At 35.5% G+C, this 19570-nt stretch overlaps 1 protein-coding gene across 4 annotated transcripts in view; it reads right to left on the bottom strand.

Moving 5' to 3' along the window:
* The window catches only part of CPEB2 (cytoplasmic polyadenylation element binding protein 2), a 46538-nt gene that overhangs the window by 14363 nt on the left and 12605 nt on the right, over window positions 1–19570 (bottom strand). For 2 of the 4 annotated variants that reach the window (XM_062493393.1, XM_062493394.1), the window contains exons 3-6: window positions 17984–18074; window positions 10624–10674; window positions 4044–4067; window positions 374–544 (exon numbers count right to left, since the gene is read on the bottom strand). In XM_062493393.1, the coding sequence (XP_062349377.1) occupies window positions 374–544; window positions 4044–4067; window positions 10624–10674; window positions 17984–18074 (337 nt within the window). The remainder of the gene's footprint in view (window positions 1–373; window positions 545–4043; window positions 4068–10623; window positions 10675–17983; window positions 18075–19570) is intronic. The other 2 variants (XM_062493396.1, XM_062493395.1) reach the window with 1 other exon arrangement.

Raw genomic sequence — 19570 nt, 5'->3', positions numbered from 1 at the left:
TCAGGTAATAGTAAAACACAATACAAAATTAATTTACAAATGGAAATTTCCTATGATTACAGAATAAAGCAGGCACAGGTAGAGGAGAGCTAATATGTATTTGAAATATACCAGAAAAACAGGAGCATGCACACCAGGCATTACATGCAAGCCTAATCCACAAGTGCAGAATCAGAAACAACTGCACCATCCCAAAACCAAAAGAGATTATACTAAGCTCAACATACCCATCAACTTACATAAAGAGCATACAGTTACAGCCATTTGCACGTTATTTTGCTGAGTGGCTTATTTTCACTACTCAAGTCAGGTTTTTTGTGACCTCTTTGTCTCCCCCTCCAAACTTAGTCTGCTTGGTTTTCAGGCAGCTCACCTTCATCAATATCTGGTGGAAGACCTCCAACGAACACTTTCCGAGAAAAACGCTCAATCCGTTCTCCGTTCTGATGAGCTGAATAGCAGGTAGGGGAATTCAAGACTCCAACTTGATCACTGTGACCATCGTCCAGCAAGCCATCATCTATTGGGAAGAGGGAAGAACGGCCTTAAAAAGAAAAGATAATAATCTACATTAAATTTTGTGGCAGCACGTGGTTACATCATTTTAGGGAAGGGGGGAAGAGCAGTCTGGAGACTCAAAATACCGAGGTATTAGAAAAGTTGCCATTAGTTTAAAGAAGAATTAGGAGAATGGAAAAATGTATTAAACTTCAAAATGGAATTTCAAGAATGCAAGATGAAGTGTAATACCTCATATTGCATTATATGGTAGTTGCTCTACTGCATCCAGTAGAAAAGTGGTAATTTTGTTTTAATTAAAGGGTCTTATTTATTGAAAGAAAACACTACAGATCGCTTAAGTGAGCTTTGTTAGTCTGTTTTTGGTTTAACTTCAATTTAAACTGATAACTTCCTCCACCAGAATGACTACAGTGTCTCTAAAACCCTTAAATTTTATTTGATCAGGGAAACACAAACATCACGATAACAAGAAGTTTCATACATGTGTTTCTAAAGGTATTGGACGCTGCTAACAAGAATATATTCAATTTGTAAGAAAGTAAAAGAATTTTAGTAAATGTGCAAAATGCAACACTTGAAAAATGAGTCACAATGCTAATTTATGCTTCTCACTCTCAATTTACCACAGTTTTGGAGGGAAGCCTTGTGCTGGTTCCTAACATGTAGTAAATCTGCAGTGAGTTTACTGTTAACCTGAAAAACAAGTGTAAAATCTGAGAAGTTCATAGGATGGCTTTGCAAATGCAATCTGACCCTAACAGACATTCAGAGGGCAGAGGGAAATGAAAATACGGTAATTCTGTCCCACGTATTTCTTCCCTATTTCATATTTACAAATTTTTTAGAACTCAAAACAAAAATAAAAAAAAAAAACCTAAAAATCAGAAGGCCAGGATATTTATCTTGGCATATTCAATCTTTTATTGCTTAAGTCAGCAGCATTTAAGATTAATGACAGTTTCAAATTCCGAAGTCAGTCTTTTAACTGCAAAAATCCCCAAAAGAAAGAATCTGTGAAGTAAAACAGAGAGTCCACGTCACCATTTCTTCTGAAATGCCAATCTTCCTTTTTGCCACTCATTTAAAAAAGAATTATTAATTAATTCAAGTGCTTTCCCCAAAAGAATCAAGAAAACCAGACCAAAAACAACCTAGCACACTTTTGGAAAGCAAGCTAGCTTTTCATCTTAAATAGACAACTTCTTCCAGATTCCCCCACTGAAAACCCATAGGCAGGACCAGTAGGTCCCTGACAGCTGAGTCCACAGCACTGTGGCTGTGAGCAATACTGCAGTCTTTAATACTCTCCACTCAGGGGATCATTGCCAGTAAAGCCTGATAGGAACACCAGCAGATCCAGAGCTGACCAGCTGGGGGTGAGAGCAATAGGAATGCCCTTCATTTCCAGAAGACCACCTAAGAATCAGGTGGTTAAAAGACAAGAGTGGAAAACAGACAGCAAATATCATTACCAATATTCTATGTTACGGGTAATGCCTATTGACCCTGATGTGGCATCTCAACAAAAAAACTGAATGAAAGCACAGGACAATACACAACAACCAAATATCATAAAAGTATCACAAGGAGCACAAAATTAAAAGCGGGACTGAGAGGACTGTACCAAGTAACAAAGACTTAACTACATCATTTTTATGGTGGCATATCTTCAGCAGGTATCTGATGGAGAGGAGTACAGCAAATGCAGAAAGCTGTAGTAGGCTCCTCCTTTCCATTAGGATTGGTGATAGTAATATTTTAGAATGACTAGTGGGGAGCAAGAGATGCTTGGTCTCATAAGGATGCATTCAACAGGTCAGCAACAGATCAGCTGAGGTGCCTTAGAAAGTGGAAGCATGTAGATGGTGCTCAATGGGACAGAAAAGTGAGCAAGCAATAGAGACTCAAAGCTAACATAGCTGGATGAAGCAGGCAAGCAGATACCTCTTGTATATCAACTACTTAGGCATAAGAGGAGAAAGACTGAATCTGTAAGACTGCAGCAGCTACATAATATAGATATGAATTTTAGTTATGAAGACAAGTAAGAATGATCAAATCTTAAAGATGTTGATGAACAAGTGGCAAGATTTGGTTGTGCAACCAAAAAAGTTGGATGCAACGAATTTCTGAATTACTGAAGTGAATAATGGAGAAGATGGAGCTGTTACCATAATGAGAGTGACAGGAAGAAGTGAATAACAGAAGAAGAAAGACTCATATTGCAGGAACATGCAGGAAACTGCCAAGTGGAAATTTCAACACATTCCACTAATATAGGAGAGCTATTCTCAATATCTTAAATCCAAAATTACTGTAATTTAGCTTGATTTATAAGAAGTACTTCTTAGACAATAAAATGCAAAACACAGAACAAGTATATAATGGGGAAAACAGTAATAGAATAACCCTCAGAATATTTTTTTTTTTACCCACAGACCCATGTTAGAATCTAAGAACAATGAGAATTGTTCTTTATAAATAAAACCAGCAGAACACGTTCGGAAGTGATACCAGAGAACTGAGATTTACTTTAATGCAGGTGAAAGTTTGCCAGCAGCACTGTAGCTCCTCTGAGAGCTAAGGTGACATGAAGGGCAATGGACAGACACTTTCAGAATAATATGGTCTGTATGACTCCTATTACTTCTCCATCCTCTTCACTTATGAATGTCTCTCAGATAAAAAAAGCAAAAAGGTAATTTGCTTTTACATTTCAATAGGCTTTCACATTTCTCCTGATGACTATGAATGAATAAAAAGGTTAAGCACTTCTAAGCACTTATTTCTCTTTGTTTTATAACAGTAAAAGAAAAAGCAGAAGCTGGTAGGAATTGTCAAAATTATTGTACTGTTACATGCACTGACCATGCTCTACATCATCATCCTTCTCTAGATTATGGTTACCAGGCACTAGGTTATGAACCAATGCAGAGGCCAAGACAGACACAGGAACTGATGCATATTGGTGAATAGATCTTGGTAGTTCATTCTTGCATGTTTTATATGGTCTTTATAACAACTTCAGATCACATCCGGGCCCAGTTAAAACAGTACAGCTTTTTCAAGGTTAGTGAGCACATACTGACTTGTACTATGAAGATCTATTTACTACTTCCAAGAGCGGTCTACTAGATTTCTTGCTAATTTCATGAAAGGGTTTTAGCTTTTACTATGTACACTGCTGCTTCTACAGAAGCAAAAGGAGCTGAGTTAGAAGGACAACTAGCAAACTGTACACTTTTAAAAGGGGCAATGACTGCAAGCAGTAGCCATTAGCATGAACTAAATCACGATTAGAGCTGCAGTTTTTAACTGATAAAAGGATCTGCAATTCAGACTCTAAAAGAGAATAATGATCATAACAATCCAGACTGTACTCCTCCTTCCCTCACACCCTCCATCTTTCCCCAAACTAAGAGAACATGCAGACAAGCAATTACAATCAATAAGCTGGATTAATCATAATGATCAGTAACAGATCAAAATTAATTGAACTGTAACAAACAGAAGTGAATTACCTCGTCTTCGCCCATAACTCCTCGCTGCATGCAAACAAAGGACAAATTGTAAGATATCAAATAACTGCATCATGCCCACAAACTAAAATATTTAAGATACAAAGAACCATGCAGGTAAGCAGTAAGTAAAAAGCTGCATCTGTACTTGGTACTGATAATTGTAGATGAGAATGCAATGAAGTCTCACATAAATACCACGCTATTTTACCATTAAACTGATGTTAGTACCAGCTGTAAGGAACATTCTTTCAAATATTTCAACTTCTTTAAACTTAATCTTCACTTCATGTTAATTATGGATGAATTAATCACAGCAACTTTGCAATTCATCCTCAAAATGTGATTTGTATCTTACACAAGTGCCTAAATAACACACATAGGGTACTGAAATTGCAAGAAGGAAAATACTACTGTAAAAAGCATGTAGCAAGTGTTAAATTAATGACAGACATCCTGGTCCACATGGAACAGTTTGTACAGTCCTTTGTAGTGACAATGCAAATGCTGTAAGCTGTGACCTTCCTTTTTCATGAAAAGACCTAGCAGAAAATTAACCGCAAGGTTTTGTTTGAAACAAAAGGTGCCTTGTACTAGCAAATGAAATCAGGGCACAAGTCACAAGAAATAGTATTGTATCAAAAACACTGCACAAAGGCAAAGCAACAATTTCACATAGACTGCAAGGAAATCCAAGATTTTCCTAACTTTTGAGTTTTGCAAGATTCTTAAAGAGATCATGCTACAGTTCAGAAGACCATACTGATTGCTTCTCTGCCTGAAGGCTCAGAAACTAAAAATAGACAGATTACTAATACAGAAAGTATTAAGCTTTGTGCAATTTCTCAGTTACATTTCCACAAAGTATTTTCTGTTCCTGTTTAACAGGCTCAGTATCTGAGAAAAACGATTTTAATCATTACACAAATGGAGTTAAGTATCCAAATAGATGTTACTATTAACCATAAAATCATAGCAACATTTAGGAACAGTTTGCTGTGTCTTGGAATTATTGTTTTGATTTTATGAGGCATCTATACATACAATTCTCCTAAAAGCCACTGCTGTTCTGGGCCACTGAAATACATACAGACCCATAAGACCACTGATCCATAAATGTCGTTTATTGTTCCATTCTCATTTTATGAAATACTTATATCCTGGTACCTCCTGTTTGATCAGGAGCTTTCAAAAATTTAATTAAATATAATATTTTTCCTTTGTTAGAAATTGCTAGAAATTCAGTGGATTGCTTATGGAATTCTGAAAAACCTTTCTTGTTTTTTCTCCCTTGGAACAGTTATTTTTACACAAAAGTCATCATCTATCCAACTTGCACTGAACTTGCTTTCAGATTTATTCTCGCTCACCTGAAGTAATTATTACTGAAGAGAATAGTTTTTGATTAAAGGTTTTCAGATTCTTAAAATTTCTACTAGAATGCCAAAACAGAAAAGAACAATTTCTGAAAGAGACCTGAGTATCTAACCAAGTGGAAACACTTTAATTTAGATTTCCAACACCAAAATAGAAGTCACAAAACAGTGTATTCTTCTTTTGTGTGCTCAGCTCTCACGAGGTGCTGAGGAGACTGATGCTGAGCTCCAGACATGTTTTCTCCCTGAAGCCAGGCCCTCAGAAGACAGGCAGTTCTGTGTCAGTGTTGCAGCATGTACAAATCTCTGACTCCTAGCCAAAGTGACTCCCACGTAGTATTAGCGCCACTAAGCCCTTGCCTAACCCCCACATACTGTTTTGTTTGGGGTTTTTTTTTGTTTGTTTTTGTTTTTAATTCCATCCAAACAAAACTAGAGTAAGCAGGGAAAATTCAAGAGCAGCCCATCCACAGCAATGTCTGCAGTGCTGTGTTCTCTCTCAAAGGTTAATATAGTGATGCATACTAATATTCATCTTTTGGAACAAGTGTCAGGATACCGCTTTGCTTTTCTTCTGCCCCTTTCAGCCTACCAAACCAGCTCAGCTATTTTCTTACATTTTCATAGTTAAGACAAGTTGATATGCAGAAAAATATTTTCTTACAGAACAACTGAAGTGGTGTTCTTTGTGCATTCAAATTTGAAGGAAAAACAAAGAAGAGTTACAAAAATGTTAAACCCCAATGCAGTTAAACTTAAAACAGTAGATGGTACAGTATTTTAGATATATGGAAATTACAATGATGTACCAAAGTTACCTGTTTCTTGCTTCAGCAAAACAATGCAATCAGGGAACAAGGGAGAAAAACTGTACCTGATACTGTCACATTGTTTACTTTACTTGTGGTGCAAACCTTCCTCCCTAAAATTTATCTTGCCCAAATGTCTTGCTCATTTAGATTGCAAACCAGTCTGGGCAGGGATTTAGTGCTACTTTGCATCTAGAAAAATGCAGAATTTCTGTATTCATTAAAATAACATGCATATAATGTTTTGCACCTTACAGAGCACATATGTTTACAGAGCGCGGCAGCTGTATAAATATAGTTAATTACAGGTTTACCTATACATCTAGATTATACAGATGTATTTAACATACCCATAATCAGTGCACATGTTTATAGATAAATAATTGCAGGGAAGACAGCTCTTTGGAAAAGGCCAGACAGTAGGCAAATAATTGATTTACAGCAATAAAAAAGGAGAGATTAAACTGTGTCCCTTAACTTGTTCAAATAGTAAGTCATACAGAAATTTGTCTTTTAGTTTTTAAAGCTGGGTATTTTAATTAGCCGGTAACCTGGAAAGATTTCAAATGAGTGAGAATGCATGAAAGACACTTGTATTCCAGAAAACACCAATTAGGCAACACATACAAAAAGTATAATGATACCCAATAAAAATGAAATCAAATAACACTGGAACCTTCCAAATTAAGAGTGCTGTATATACAACAAAGATACTTCCTTTTAGCTAAAACCTTCTTTTTCTGTATCCCTGAAGTTGCATACTAATACCGATTACACCCATCAGAAGAATTAAAATCCCCCTTTCTGCAATGTAAATCAGCTTACAGATTTAAGAGAAAAGTAAATGCATTTGTTGTTCATCCTTATCCAACAGTGAGACAATAGAACTGTACGTTATGTGAGCAATGATACCACAGAGCTACCAAATGCAGGGTTTCATTTTATTCAGATACATATTTCAAATATATAACCAAAGATCAAATATACACCTATTGAAGTATAATGACTTCAATCAATGACTGAGCTGAATAAAAGTAACTATGCTATGTAACAGGAAAAACTATCAGACAAACTTCCTACAAAGATAACTGTGAAGTTTACAGAAAGATCAAATATTTTTGTCACTAACATTCTGACATCATGATCAAATATTGACAGACATGATGAAGCCTTTCATTAATAACGGTAATTTATATAAATCCATAAATAGTTACAGAAGTAATTTCCCAAGAGTCTAGACTAAAGGAGGTAGGTGCCTAATTCCCATTTTATTCTATTGGATTTGGGTGCCCAAATTCCATTTAGATTTCTTTAGAAATAACACCTTTATAGAATTTAGGCCTGAAAGACATCATTATGACCATTCAAGCTTGGCACGCCTAAAAGACTACAGAAGTTCATCTAGCAATTCCTGTATAGGAAATTTAGTAATTTCTGTTTGAAGTAAAGCAGCTTTCTTTAGAAGCACAATGAGTTACAGTATCTCTAAGAAGTCTAATATGCCCTTGCTAAACCAATCAAATGGGAAATTATGTTTCAACAGCCATGGAAAAAATTCCACCCATTAAAGCTATAGAAGGTGGGGGGAACCCCATAATGGGAAAAAAGTACCCTGCATCACAATAAACTTGACTCTTGCATTATTACTTGCTTCAGAAATGTTCTATGTTCACAAAGATGCAGACAGGTATACCCATTCCAAAGTATCTTGTGTCTTTTTTTTGACTTTTGAGAGGTAACAGTAATTAAAAATGCATTACTTTTTTTTTTACAGCTTAAGCTGACATAGATATATAATTATATATAATTTATTAAAACACATACATCATGTTTCCTTTATTTCATTTCATTAATTTAAATAATGAAATCTGTAAATATTAATATTAGGTACAGTTCAGTAAGTACATTTTAAATGAGCTGGAAAAGATCTATCATTTAAGAAGAGGAAAAACTACCTAAAAAAAAAAATTATCTACAAGTGCTTAGTCTTAAATGGGCTGCACAATTTCACCCTGACTTGTGTTAGAACTTTTCCAGAAACCAGAGATACCAGTTCACTGAAATTAATCCAACTAAAATCCACAGAGGGTCAGTGTTAAGTATTAGTGCATGCATAAATGGGCAGAGGATGTTTAAAAATATTTGTGATTTGCCTTCATGAAGGTCTGGTATTCCTTCTCTTCCTCATAGCTCCTACAGTATTTACTGAGAAATAAAGGGACAAATGTGAGTTTTTGAATTACCAACTCTTCCCAATTCTCCCTCCAAGACACCAGTTACAGGGATAGAGGGAAATGTTACCTTGAACCCACTTAAGTGGAGAAGGAAATTGAAGTCTACAAGTTTATCAACAGGTGTTCAAACCATAATTCTCATCACTGCACATTTGGAAGAAGTCCCTCAATTCTTGCTAAGAAAGAAAGGTTGTGCAGAGTCTGAGCAGCTGGAGCTTCCCAAAAGCTGTCCCCAGTACTTCTGTTCTTGAGCCGCAAGAAGCTGCAGTTAAGACATGCCAACTGAAGGGGCTCTGAAGAGTGTTCCTGATGGCTCTGGCCTGCACCAACAGCTACATCAGAATCCAGCTATGCGATAGAGACCCCATGTCTACACAACAAGGCTCTGAATTAAATTCTAAAGGGCAAAATTTTAAAAAATGTGTTGCAGCACCTTTTAGATACTCAAACTTATTTTTATCTCACTTACTGAAGGCTGAAAATAATACTGCAGATTTAAAGAGGACAGCAGTCACACTAAGTGCTATCTTTCAAAGTACAAGAGAAACCACAGCAACATTAAAAGCTTGATATTCTTCAGTGAATGTTCTAGCTTTGTGTCTTAGAATAAGGTAAGGTCTTACAACAGACTGGTACCACTGTGTTTTTCCAGCATCCATGATAACAACAAACCCCTTCTTTCCTAGATATTCCACAAAGTAACAATAGTCCCCATGTGCTTTTTTAGCACGCAAAGTGCTGGAAAGAGAGGTTCACCATTTGGAGTAAAATTAAATTAATTAAAATATTAATTTCTTACAACCATCTCACTAAAATATTTCAGTTTCTCTTCACACCGCCTCATCTACCACTTCCTTGTACAGCAGCAGATAGTGACAATTACACATATACCACCTGAACAAACCAGTTTGCAGAACAGGTCTTAAAGCTGCAGTTAAACACAGAAAGTAAAATTTAAATGTTGTGACATCAAGCACATTGATATTCATTGTAGAGGAACCAAGATAGTGCTGGCTAAAACCAGATTTTATTTCAATAGTTAAGTACCTATTTTTTCTTTTCAAGATACTCATTTATCTTAAAGCTACCTATTCAATACCAAAGGATCTACTTCAAATGGCCATTGTGCAGTGTTTTCCATTAGTGGGTATAAAGGTGAATCTTAATTTCCTTAAAATTTTAAACATTTACTCAGTATTATGCAGGGGAAAATAAACATTTGTTTACATTTTATTATGTAAATATAAATTTACATTTATATGCAAATGTTTACGTTTGCACAAGAGTAAATGACTGTGCAGAACGGATAAGGCAACTAAAAAACCCCACCAAAACCCAACAACAACAAAAAAACCCCCTCCACACAACTTCAAACTGCAACAAATGTATTCTGGCCATTTTTTTATTAAAAGGGCTTTACTGTTAAGACTCATCAAATAAATGAGAAAAGTGTACTTCATGTACCACAGCTTCCATGTTTTCTAATCTAAAGAAGCTGTGGCACTATAGGTCTAATTTTTCCAAGTGCAGAAAACATTTATGTGCGAACCCCTGATTTATTATTGACTTAGATAGATTACTAAGCTGTGCTTCCTTCTTTAGCCTTGAACAAAGGCTAAAGTTCATGCCTTCACTGAGTAGCAGATGGTCATGAAGTCTGACCTACTGGGAGAGGAACATGAACATGAACTCTAACTTCAGACATTTCACAGTTAGACACGTGCTTGACAAAAGCCACTTCCAAAAACCCGAAGAAAAATAAAATGTTATTTCACACGAGTGTAACACAAAGTGTATAGTTCACTCTGTATTTACCCAATATAGAAAAAACATGTTTCTGGCCTTCTTAGTTTTCTAATTCCTGTTTCAATATAATAGATTTCTTAGAGCTCTTTGAAAAACATATCCCTGGTTTGCTTGAGAACAAAAAAGAATAGTGCATCATTATGAGCAGTTCAGATTTTCAATAAGCTAGATATAATGAAAGGCTGTTGCATGATTAGCTCTTGCCATTCAACTCCAAAAAATGGCAACAGTCCCATCAGTGTTGAAGACTGGAGGCAAGTAACTCAGTAACAGAATATAATAGTATAATTTTATACCAACATCTCAGATTTAAACTAAGCTAGAGATAATTAGAAACTGTTACAAGATTATAACTTACCATTTAACATCAGAAGATTGTCAGTCCCCGGATGTGGATAACTCAAGCGACCTTAAAAGAAAACAAAAAGCAAAGAACAAAACAAATGCAGAGGTTTTAACTATTGTGGTAGAAAAATAATGAAAAAAATCACTGCTTAGAATTTGCCTAAGGGAAATAAAGAGCTAATATTTAACTCCAAGCACATTAAACAACAATACCCTTGACCCAAGTTAAAGCTGACAAGAACAGACTTCTTAACCTTAATTCTCTGGTCATAAGATCTGCAGTGTACTTTGGGATCAGCTCCAATAGGATAAAGCCACTTTTTGTTTCATGACACCCAGAAATAGTGCTGACTGCTTTAGTCTTCTCTTTCACAGTGACTGTGAAGAACTGCACTATACACATTGTTTAACAGAGTGGCATTTCTACAACTTAGCACTTCTCTACTGAATCAATTTAAGAAAAAATCATGTTAATAAGAAATAAGGCATGGAAATTTTACTAACTGATTTATGACTGCATCTTGGTGTATGTCATATAACCTGGTATGTAATATTTTTCAGTAAGTCTAGCAACATTAGAGCAGTTGCTTATCTACAGATTCAACAGAATTAAAGACTACTATAAATAACATTTTCAGCCTTTTAGACTGAATAAAAAAATTATATTAAAAGCTTATATCCTGACATTAGAATTTTTCAATAATTGCATTTTACTACACACCAGTGGCATGCTATACTTTAGTAGTTAAATGAATGGTTTAAAATGCACAGCTGAAGTGTCTGTTCACTACAAATTCCTTTTTACTATGGAGACTGCAAACATACCAGCAGTGCACATTGACCTAGAGAAACATTTATAATAAACACCGTGTTTGGAAAAACTGTGGTTTAATGTGGAAAAAATCTGCATTGTCACCTAGCTTGCTGTTCAAATATACTTGCTTGCTTATAATCTGAAGAATATTATTAATACTGTGACTTGAACATGTAAATCTTTTGAAGGAAATGGGAATGCTTGTAGAGGTGTAAAGAAGAACCCAGTCTGGAAGCAATGGGCATGCAGAAGTCACATTTTTAAAGGGTCATATATATGCAGATGGCTTGAAAGAAAAAGAAACCCCAAGGGGAAAAAAAGAAAGAAAATCAAATCAGCAGGCTATATATTAAGGCTGTCTAGCAATTCTTATAATTCTCTGTTTTGTCCTCTATTGCTGGTAAATCAAGGAACTTAGCAGCAAGACTAAAAAATTCCTGAAGTAGTTCTGAGTCTCAAGGGACATCTTTGGGGTCAAATAAAAACTACTTTTGTTATAAATCTGCAAGTAAGAGGGTTTAGGTTTTGCTCTTCTTTAAGAAGCCAACACAGTAATTTTCTGCCAAAAGTAATTTGAAAATATATACATTCCAAACTTTGGAATGTAAAACTTCAAAATTACAAGATTAAGATGATTTAGGAAATTTTGTTCAGCCTTTTTATAGGCATTGTGGCAAAAAAAATAATTATGCAGCAATGAACTACTTGTCATCCCACAGATTTTATTATTGTAAGAATGGATGGCATCAGAACACCTGCAGATTAGGTAAGAACAATTTGCTGTTGAATTTGAAAGCACTGAAAGGCTAGGCAGGCTCCTGGAGAAGGGCAAATGAATGCCACCCAGAAGGACTCTGCTGTCTCCTCTAACTTCAACACAATCCTTGAGTAGGCTTAGGCAAAATACTAAACAAAAATCATTGTAGGAGCCTCTGTCTATATGTTTCTTGACTTCAAAAAGTGTCCAGTTTTAATATATTTCTTCTGTCATACAGAAAATCTACAATTATATCCAATGTTTCTTGGAACTATAAAAATTCTGCCCTTCTAGAAATGCATGCTGGTAAAATAGGCAAAGAATCAGGAAAAAGGCATCCTCAAATTGCACTCTGGGAGCTGTCACAGCTCAGCCTGGTGTATAGGAAGTTACTTTGCTACACTTCTTAAGTTTTTGCTCTATCAAGGCTAATACTCATTTGTCTAACAGCAAGAATTTCAGAAGATCACTGTCATATCATGTTTATACACATTGCTACAGAAATACTTGAAACAATATGAGGTGCTCCTTGCACTTCAGAATGCTGTATTTATCAAGAACAGCAAAAGAAATTGTGAGACATTATCTCCAACTTTCTTGAGTCTGTGGTGACAGTCTTTCACCCTGTCTGAATTTATCTTTTTTCCTATTTAGCAAGAAAGACAAAGGATAGGTTCTTTTTTCCCTGAGATGATTTCATAAACAGAAGTCAGATTTAAGGCCTAGTAGGAGAGGGAAGCTCACCAGTGTGAACACCTGGGGAGGAATACTTCTAAAAATAATAAGTTCTATGCCTATAACTCTGCTTTTGCATTCTTTTGGGTTTTTTTTTTTCTCTTTATAGCTTCACAAATAAGCTGCATCTGAAACACAAATGCCCAGCTGAAAGAAATGAAGGACTTCTCAGTCAGTGGAAGGAAGGACTGCAGCAGGCAGCTGGGCCCACCACTGCAGCCCAAACCCCATCTCACTGTTGGGGAGATGAATTTGATAACTCAGATAATGAATGATTTCAATGTTAGATAGGAAAACAACTAATGCAATATTCAGTACACTGCTGTATTGATACTTTTAAGTTTTATTTACATGGTTACTTCAATGAAATCACAATTAACTGCATTCTCATGAACGAAACCCCTGTATTTGCTACTTGGGACTTCGAACTTGCAGAATATTTTAAGCATAGAATGTTTGCTTACTTTTTCAAAAAGCAATCACAGCTACTTATTTATAATGTTAATTTAGGGTTTTATTCCTCAGCTTAATCTGTTGAAGTAAAATGCACCATTTTCTAGGCTGTCCACCTGAATTTCATGACATACGTAACTGCAGAAGATCTCACAAATGGAACTGGGTTTAAGATCATTTTATACAGAGCTCAGACCACAGCATTTTTTATCAGGCTATTCTAGTTAAATGGACATTTACCATATTAAACCTTACTTAAAATATCAGTATGTAGAATACAGAGGATGGGAGCACCATCTTGTAACAGTTTGCCTCCATCACATACATCTTTCTAGCTGGCTATTTTCACACTATGTTGTTGGAAGTATTAAAAAAAAATACCACTAAGAACAAGGCACAAATGCTATCTAATCCCATCCTTCTTCAATATCAGTATTCTAGAACTGTATAAACATTTCAGTGGTATTCTAGCAGTTCCAGTGGCAAATTCACATCTACTTTTAGAAATGCATACTTTTAATTCCTATTTAACTGAACTGTTGAAGGAATCCCTATATATTAAAACACTACCACTTTAAACATTACTGACTCTCAGATTCACAAGTTTGATACTTCATGTCTACTCCCCACCTTTTTAAAAAAGGTCTTAATTTATTGTAAGAAGAGACTGAGAATCAAAAATTCCTTACCCCTTCTCCTTTTTTTTTCCCAAGGGATCTCCTGAGTAAAAGAGAAAAAGCTTCCAAGTCAAGCTTTTCCCAGTAAGAGTAAATGGCTGAGGATCACAGCAGTTTCAGTTTTTGGAATCAGCGTAGTTAAGACAACAGCACAAACCCATGTTTGGACAACACCTAGTTACAGAAAGCCTAGAGACTGCATTTTCCAATGCTTGCATATGAATTATGCAAGTCAGAACTAGGCCAAATGGGTTGTTTGATAGTCCATGTATTTGGACAAATCAGTCTCTCAGTCTTAAATATATCCTTTTATCAGAAAAGGTTTCTATGACAGAAGGAAGAAACAATGTGTATGCAACATTTCAAACACTTCTATGTGACTAGTGAGAGAATTTTTTCCTCTTTGTTTTTCCAGCCTCAGAAATTATTTTCTTGGCACAATTTGAATTACTCTAGGAAGAAACTGTGCAGAGTTAAATTTTAGAGCTTCATAACACATAATATTTAAAAAAAAAAAAGTCTTTGAAAGAAAAACAATGTTCTCTGTGCCACAATCTTTACTAGAAAGATTTAAAACAGTAGGTAATGAATTCCATTAAATCAGTGTCCTCAATACTAACAGATATTGCACAGAAAAATATAACAACTGCTTCTAAGTTTTCTCCATAATCTATTTCAGCCCAAATGCATTGTCTTTCCTGCTTCTTGTCAGCAAAATGCATTTATATTTGGGGGAGAACAAGGGGAAAAAAGAAAAGCAGGTATGCAAGTGGTATGTCTGAGGAGTTATACTAGCAATACCTATATGTATCAGGCTATCAGTTTCAATTCTTCTCTCAATTGTTTTAAGAACTATTAGAAGAAAAAAAAGGGTATTTAAGAACAATGATATAAAAATGAATTAATTTAACTTCAGTTTTTATTTCACTGGAATTGAATGGATGAGATAATCTTGAACATTACTTAAGGTCTTGTTATGAAATGTGTTTCAAGAAAGCTGCATGGGAAAGATTAGTTTTAATATGATCAGTATTTCTGCTGCAATGACTAGTGAAGTCAAACATCTTCCCTCTATTACCCTACCTTGAAAATACCTTATAGAAAGCTAAAAATTACTTTTCTTTTGATCATGTGTGTTGTAATGACAAAGCTTGCCTAAGTGAAGCCAAAACTAGTCATCTATAAACAATTTTCTGGAAGGCATAAACTTAGCTTTCAGTCAATAGTATTTGAAATAATTCTTTTTTTCAAGTTCATAAAAGAAAAAATGGTGAAATTTGACTTGCTCCTAAAATGGATCTTGACATGCAAAACTCAAAGCTAAGAGCTAGTACACAGACTATCTGTTCTGCATTGTGCAAAATTTGAGACAAGATGCTTAGTCATACTCCAGATATTGTAAGCACCTAAATCTGAAACATGTGCTTAAAATTCCGAAGACTTGCATTTTACTGCTGTGATCAGATATAAATGATGCATTGTTTTAGTGTGCTCAGATTTACTTGAAAAACTTGTCATAAAAATACTCTCTAGTTACAAAATACTCTTTGGTTACAACAAAATATGTTATATATTAATAAGAGCAAAATAAAAACAACAACAACAACAATAGTAATAATAATCATAATCCTGTGCATTCTGCAAGCAAATATGATGGAGTTTTAAGTAAATGTTAGATTTTCTGTGGTGAAAAGTCACAGAGACTGATATAACCAAATTAAAGTTTCATGGTTGGCAGAGAAGAGAAAAAAAGAAGTTGCTCAGAAATCACAGAAATGCCAATTAATGGTGAAAAAAAAACAGAAGACAGTAGAGAAGAACTAAAAGGCTGATATACAAAAAGGTCTCTTCCTCCCATTTTCAGTCTGTAAGGAACACTTCTTGTGCCTTATTGTTAATGACATAGCTGTTTCAGCTGAAATCATATCCAAGGAGAAAAAATATCTTATCCATCAACTTAAACAGCAGCACACAATTACTCTATTTAAATTCAGCTGGCATGTGCATTGTTCTCTGGCACTCGAACAGAAAAATGAGTTTCCTTTGAGTTCATCACTATCTGTGGCTTCCATCTGTTTTAGTTCAAACATAAAACTTAGCAGAATTTTCACTGCAAGAACATGACTACTTAACTGTTAAAAAAAAAAAAATCTCTTAACTGTAGACTGACACCATATTCTCATGTCCCTAGAAAGCACAGATGGAAACTGAGTTTTTCATGGTATCTATGTATGAACCAAATTAACTTTCAAGTCCTAAAGCTTTGTCTTGCCTTACTCTCCTTGGAAAATTATTATTGGAAATACATAATTTTCATCTATTGTAAAATAACGAAATGCAAAGAGATGAATAAAAATAAAAATTAGTATTTTCTGTGCTCACTGTGCCTCTGAAATCTCTTCTGCATTACAGAGCCAAAATTAAAACACTGAGATGGCAGAGGGAACCGAGCAACCAATTCCATTTGTCATGTCAGCATGTACAGAAAGAAGGAACAGACTGGTTTTCATCTTCAGGAATGTGAGAGGTGCCAATGGCAGTATATTGCACTAGAAGAACTGCATTCTCTGGCATTATGCCTAACAGTAGCTTTCAGACAAGGAAAGAAGTAGTCACCACCTGAGTGTGGCAAATAGAAGCAAGACTGCTCTGTAACAGGGATGATGCACCTGGTCACCTCATCTTTGAAGAGATATGCATGCTTTCAGCATGTGGCAGTTACCACTGGGCTAGCCCTTCACTGGTTTCAAACCTTTTGTGTTACTTAATAATGGTCTGCAAACATGCAGAAATAGACAGAAACTGAATTTAATAATGGACTTTAAAAAATTGCTAAAATGGAATTAATTCTCTCTAGGCAGTAAGAAATAAGGGATCAGATTTAAAAACACCTAAGAAAATTTAATCTCAGCTTCCAATTACTTTAAAGTCAAAGAAGAATAATGGTTTAAGAAAATGCTACATACTTACAGATGCTTTGTAGAGATTTTCAGCTTGGGAAATAACCCCGAACTTTTGTCTAACTATTTTAAATCTTAAAATACCATTAAATGCTATCTGACTGCTACAGGTCTTCCAACTGATTACACAGATCTTAAGAGAATCATGAGAAGACAAGCAAGGTATCCTTCGCATCAGGAGAACAACAGGCCACTCTGTGGTAATGTGATATATAGTAAGTACAGGAGCCTCCAGAAAAGGAGAATGGACAGGAGTAAATAATGCTGCAAAAAAATTTGCTTGTTTTATTTTTTCAATTGCTTCAATACAGAGATTTAATTATTACAAAGCAACCCTGAAGTCTTAGATATTTCAAAATTAGATTGTATTAGTCTAATTAGAACACCACAAATGATGTAACATCTGACCAGTCCAAGTGAAATGGTTTGGGCTCCCTAACTCAATACTCAATAGTAAATGTTACCTGAGGAAGTACTGAAGAACAGAATTCACAAGAGTGAGTTAATGTACAGTGAAAAGAAGAGTTAAAATGGAAGCCCACATATGCTAGCTATATGCTTACTACTGTGGATAAATGATTTAATAGAGTTCAGGACTCTAAGAGGAACCAGCATTCTAAAGCCAACTGTACTTCTGGACTTCTTCAGATTTGGATGCATTAGTATCCTCCAGTAGATTTGAAAAAATACTTAAAAGGAGAAAACCTGAATATATCAATGAACTTAAGTTTCCTTTTCAGCTTCCACTGTAGAGAGAAAGGGAAAATTAACTGGCAACACTGGCAGGGGTTTGTTTTAAGTAACTGCGAAACAGTGTTTTCAGTAAAAGACAGCCTAAGATTGACTGTTCATTTCACTGAGAAAATAGTTCATCTGCCATTTTAATATGAACCTAGAATCTAAATTAACAACCAGTATTAATTCAGATATGCAGAATGGATGACCCTTTTTTTTTTTTACTTAACATAATAACATACCTTTAAGTGGATCATGCTCTGCTCTCATAATGTCAATAAGGGAGTTTTCCAAAGAGTGCATATTCAGACTGTCATACATTCTATTTCGATCCTAAAAGAGAACAAAAGCCTTAGTATTGGAATACAAATTCTTCAGTTTTTAACAAAAAACTTCAAAGGAAAACACAGGTTCCTTCTAACAGCTGCCCACCCAGACATTCTGGAGATGGACAGTGATACAGAGTAAGATCTGATTTTATTAACTGTAATTTTAGCAGCATCCAACTATACAATTAGAGATGCAGTGTGAAGAACTCCGTGTGATGCAGTGTGAACAAATACTGTGTATGCATCTGACAGCCAGTGATTGCCTGTTTCCTTCAGAACTGCTTGGATCAGTTCTAGTGATCCACAGCGCAGTTATGCATTAGGCTGATTAATGAAGGAGACTAATGGCTGTAAGAGTTCAATTTCATTCCATGCACAAGCAAAATAGTGAGGAAGGTGGGGAACTACAGGACAAGGACAGTCACTTCACATAAAAGAGAGCACTTTCTTGTTGCTTGGTGAAGTGCCCGGCATGGGCCACCAGCCCCTGCTGAGGCTGCACTTGCTGGCCTCAGGGCCTTTGCATACAAAGACTTGAGTCACAAATGGTCAGCACTTAATGGTTATAAGGGTAGAAAATTAAAGCTAAACTATGAAAAGGAAATGTCACAAATCTCACTAACAGATTATCAGCCTTGTAGAGGACAATTTCTTTTACACATGCTTATTAAGAAGTTACCATACTGCCTTTATAAATACTTTCACTGACATTAATAAAAGTTACTGCAATGAACTAAAAATGTTTTCACTGATTGCGCTTTATCCAAGCCATTTTCCCCCATGCTTTCCAATACGCCCAAGTTACAGACACAGAAAAAAAATTACTTCTAAATTCTTTGGTCTTTCTGGGATACCTTTCAGAAAGTGGAAAGAGTTTGTGTAAAACTACAATCTCTTCTACCTTCAAGGCTTCTGGCTAGACTGTACTGCACTTAAATCCTGTAATTGTGCCTCATTTTTACTGTTGTATTCTGTCTTCACTATAGTAATTCAGCAGAGTAGGATGAAATGCATCATATACATCCCAGGACTGGTGAAACTCCCTGAACATGCAGCCACCTACTTAGTATGTATATAATAGGGACAGAAGAAGGTATATGACCCACACTCACTGCCTTTCCATGACAGTTCAGCAGAACCATTGACTCATTTCAAACTATGTCCCTCAGCAAACAGGTATTCTTCACATTGGAGGAGTAAAAAAGCAAGCTTTGGAGCAGAAGTTTTCTGTGAATCACACACTATGACTTATGATCAGCTTTGCCATGATGAAACCGGAGTTTCACTTTCATCTCTTAAAAAGTTTAGTTAATGTCGGGATGAAGAGGGAGAATCCTTTTTTCACCCCCTTCTCTTTATCGCAAACAACTATAAACAGTAATGGGCTCTTGATGGGTAAGAAATCTATTAGAAGATAAAGTATCTGATCAAATTAATATTTCTGGAAGCCCTCAGACAATTTTAATGGTAAATTCTAAAAGTAGGTTTCTCTTGTCTCCT

This window comes from Cinclus cinclus, chromosome 5, assembly GCF_963662255.1.
Source record: "Cinclus cinclus chromosome 5, bCinCin1.1, whole genome shotgun sequence".
Taxonomy (NCBI): Eukaryota; Metazoa; Chordata; class Aves; order Passeriformes; family Cinclidae; genus Cinclus; species Cinclus cinclus.
The sequence above is the reverse complement of the archived record's forward strand: the minus strand, read 5'-3'. Positions and strand labels throughout refer to the sequence as shown.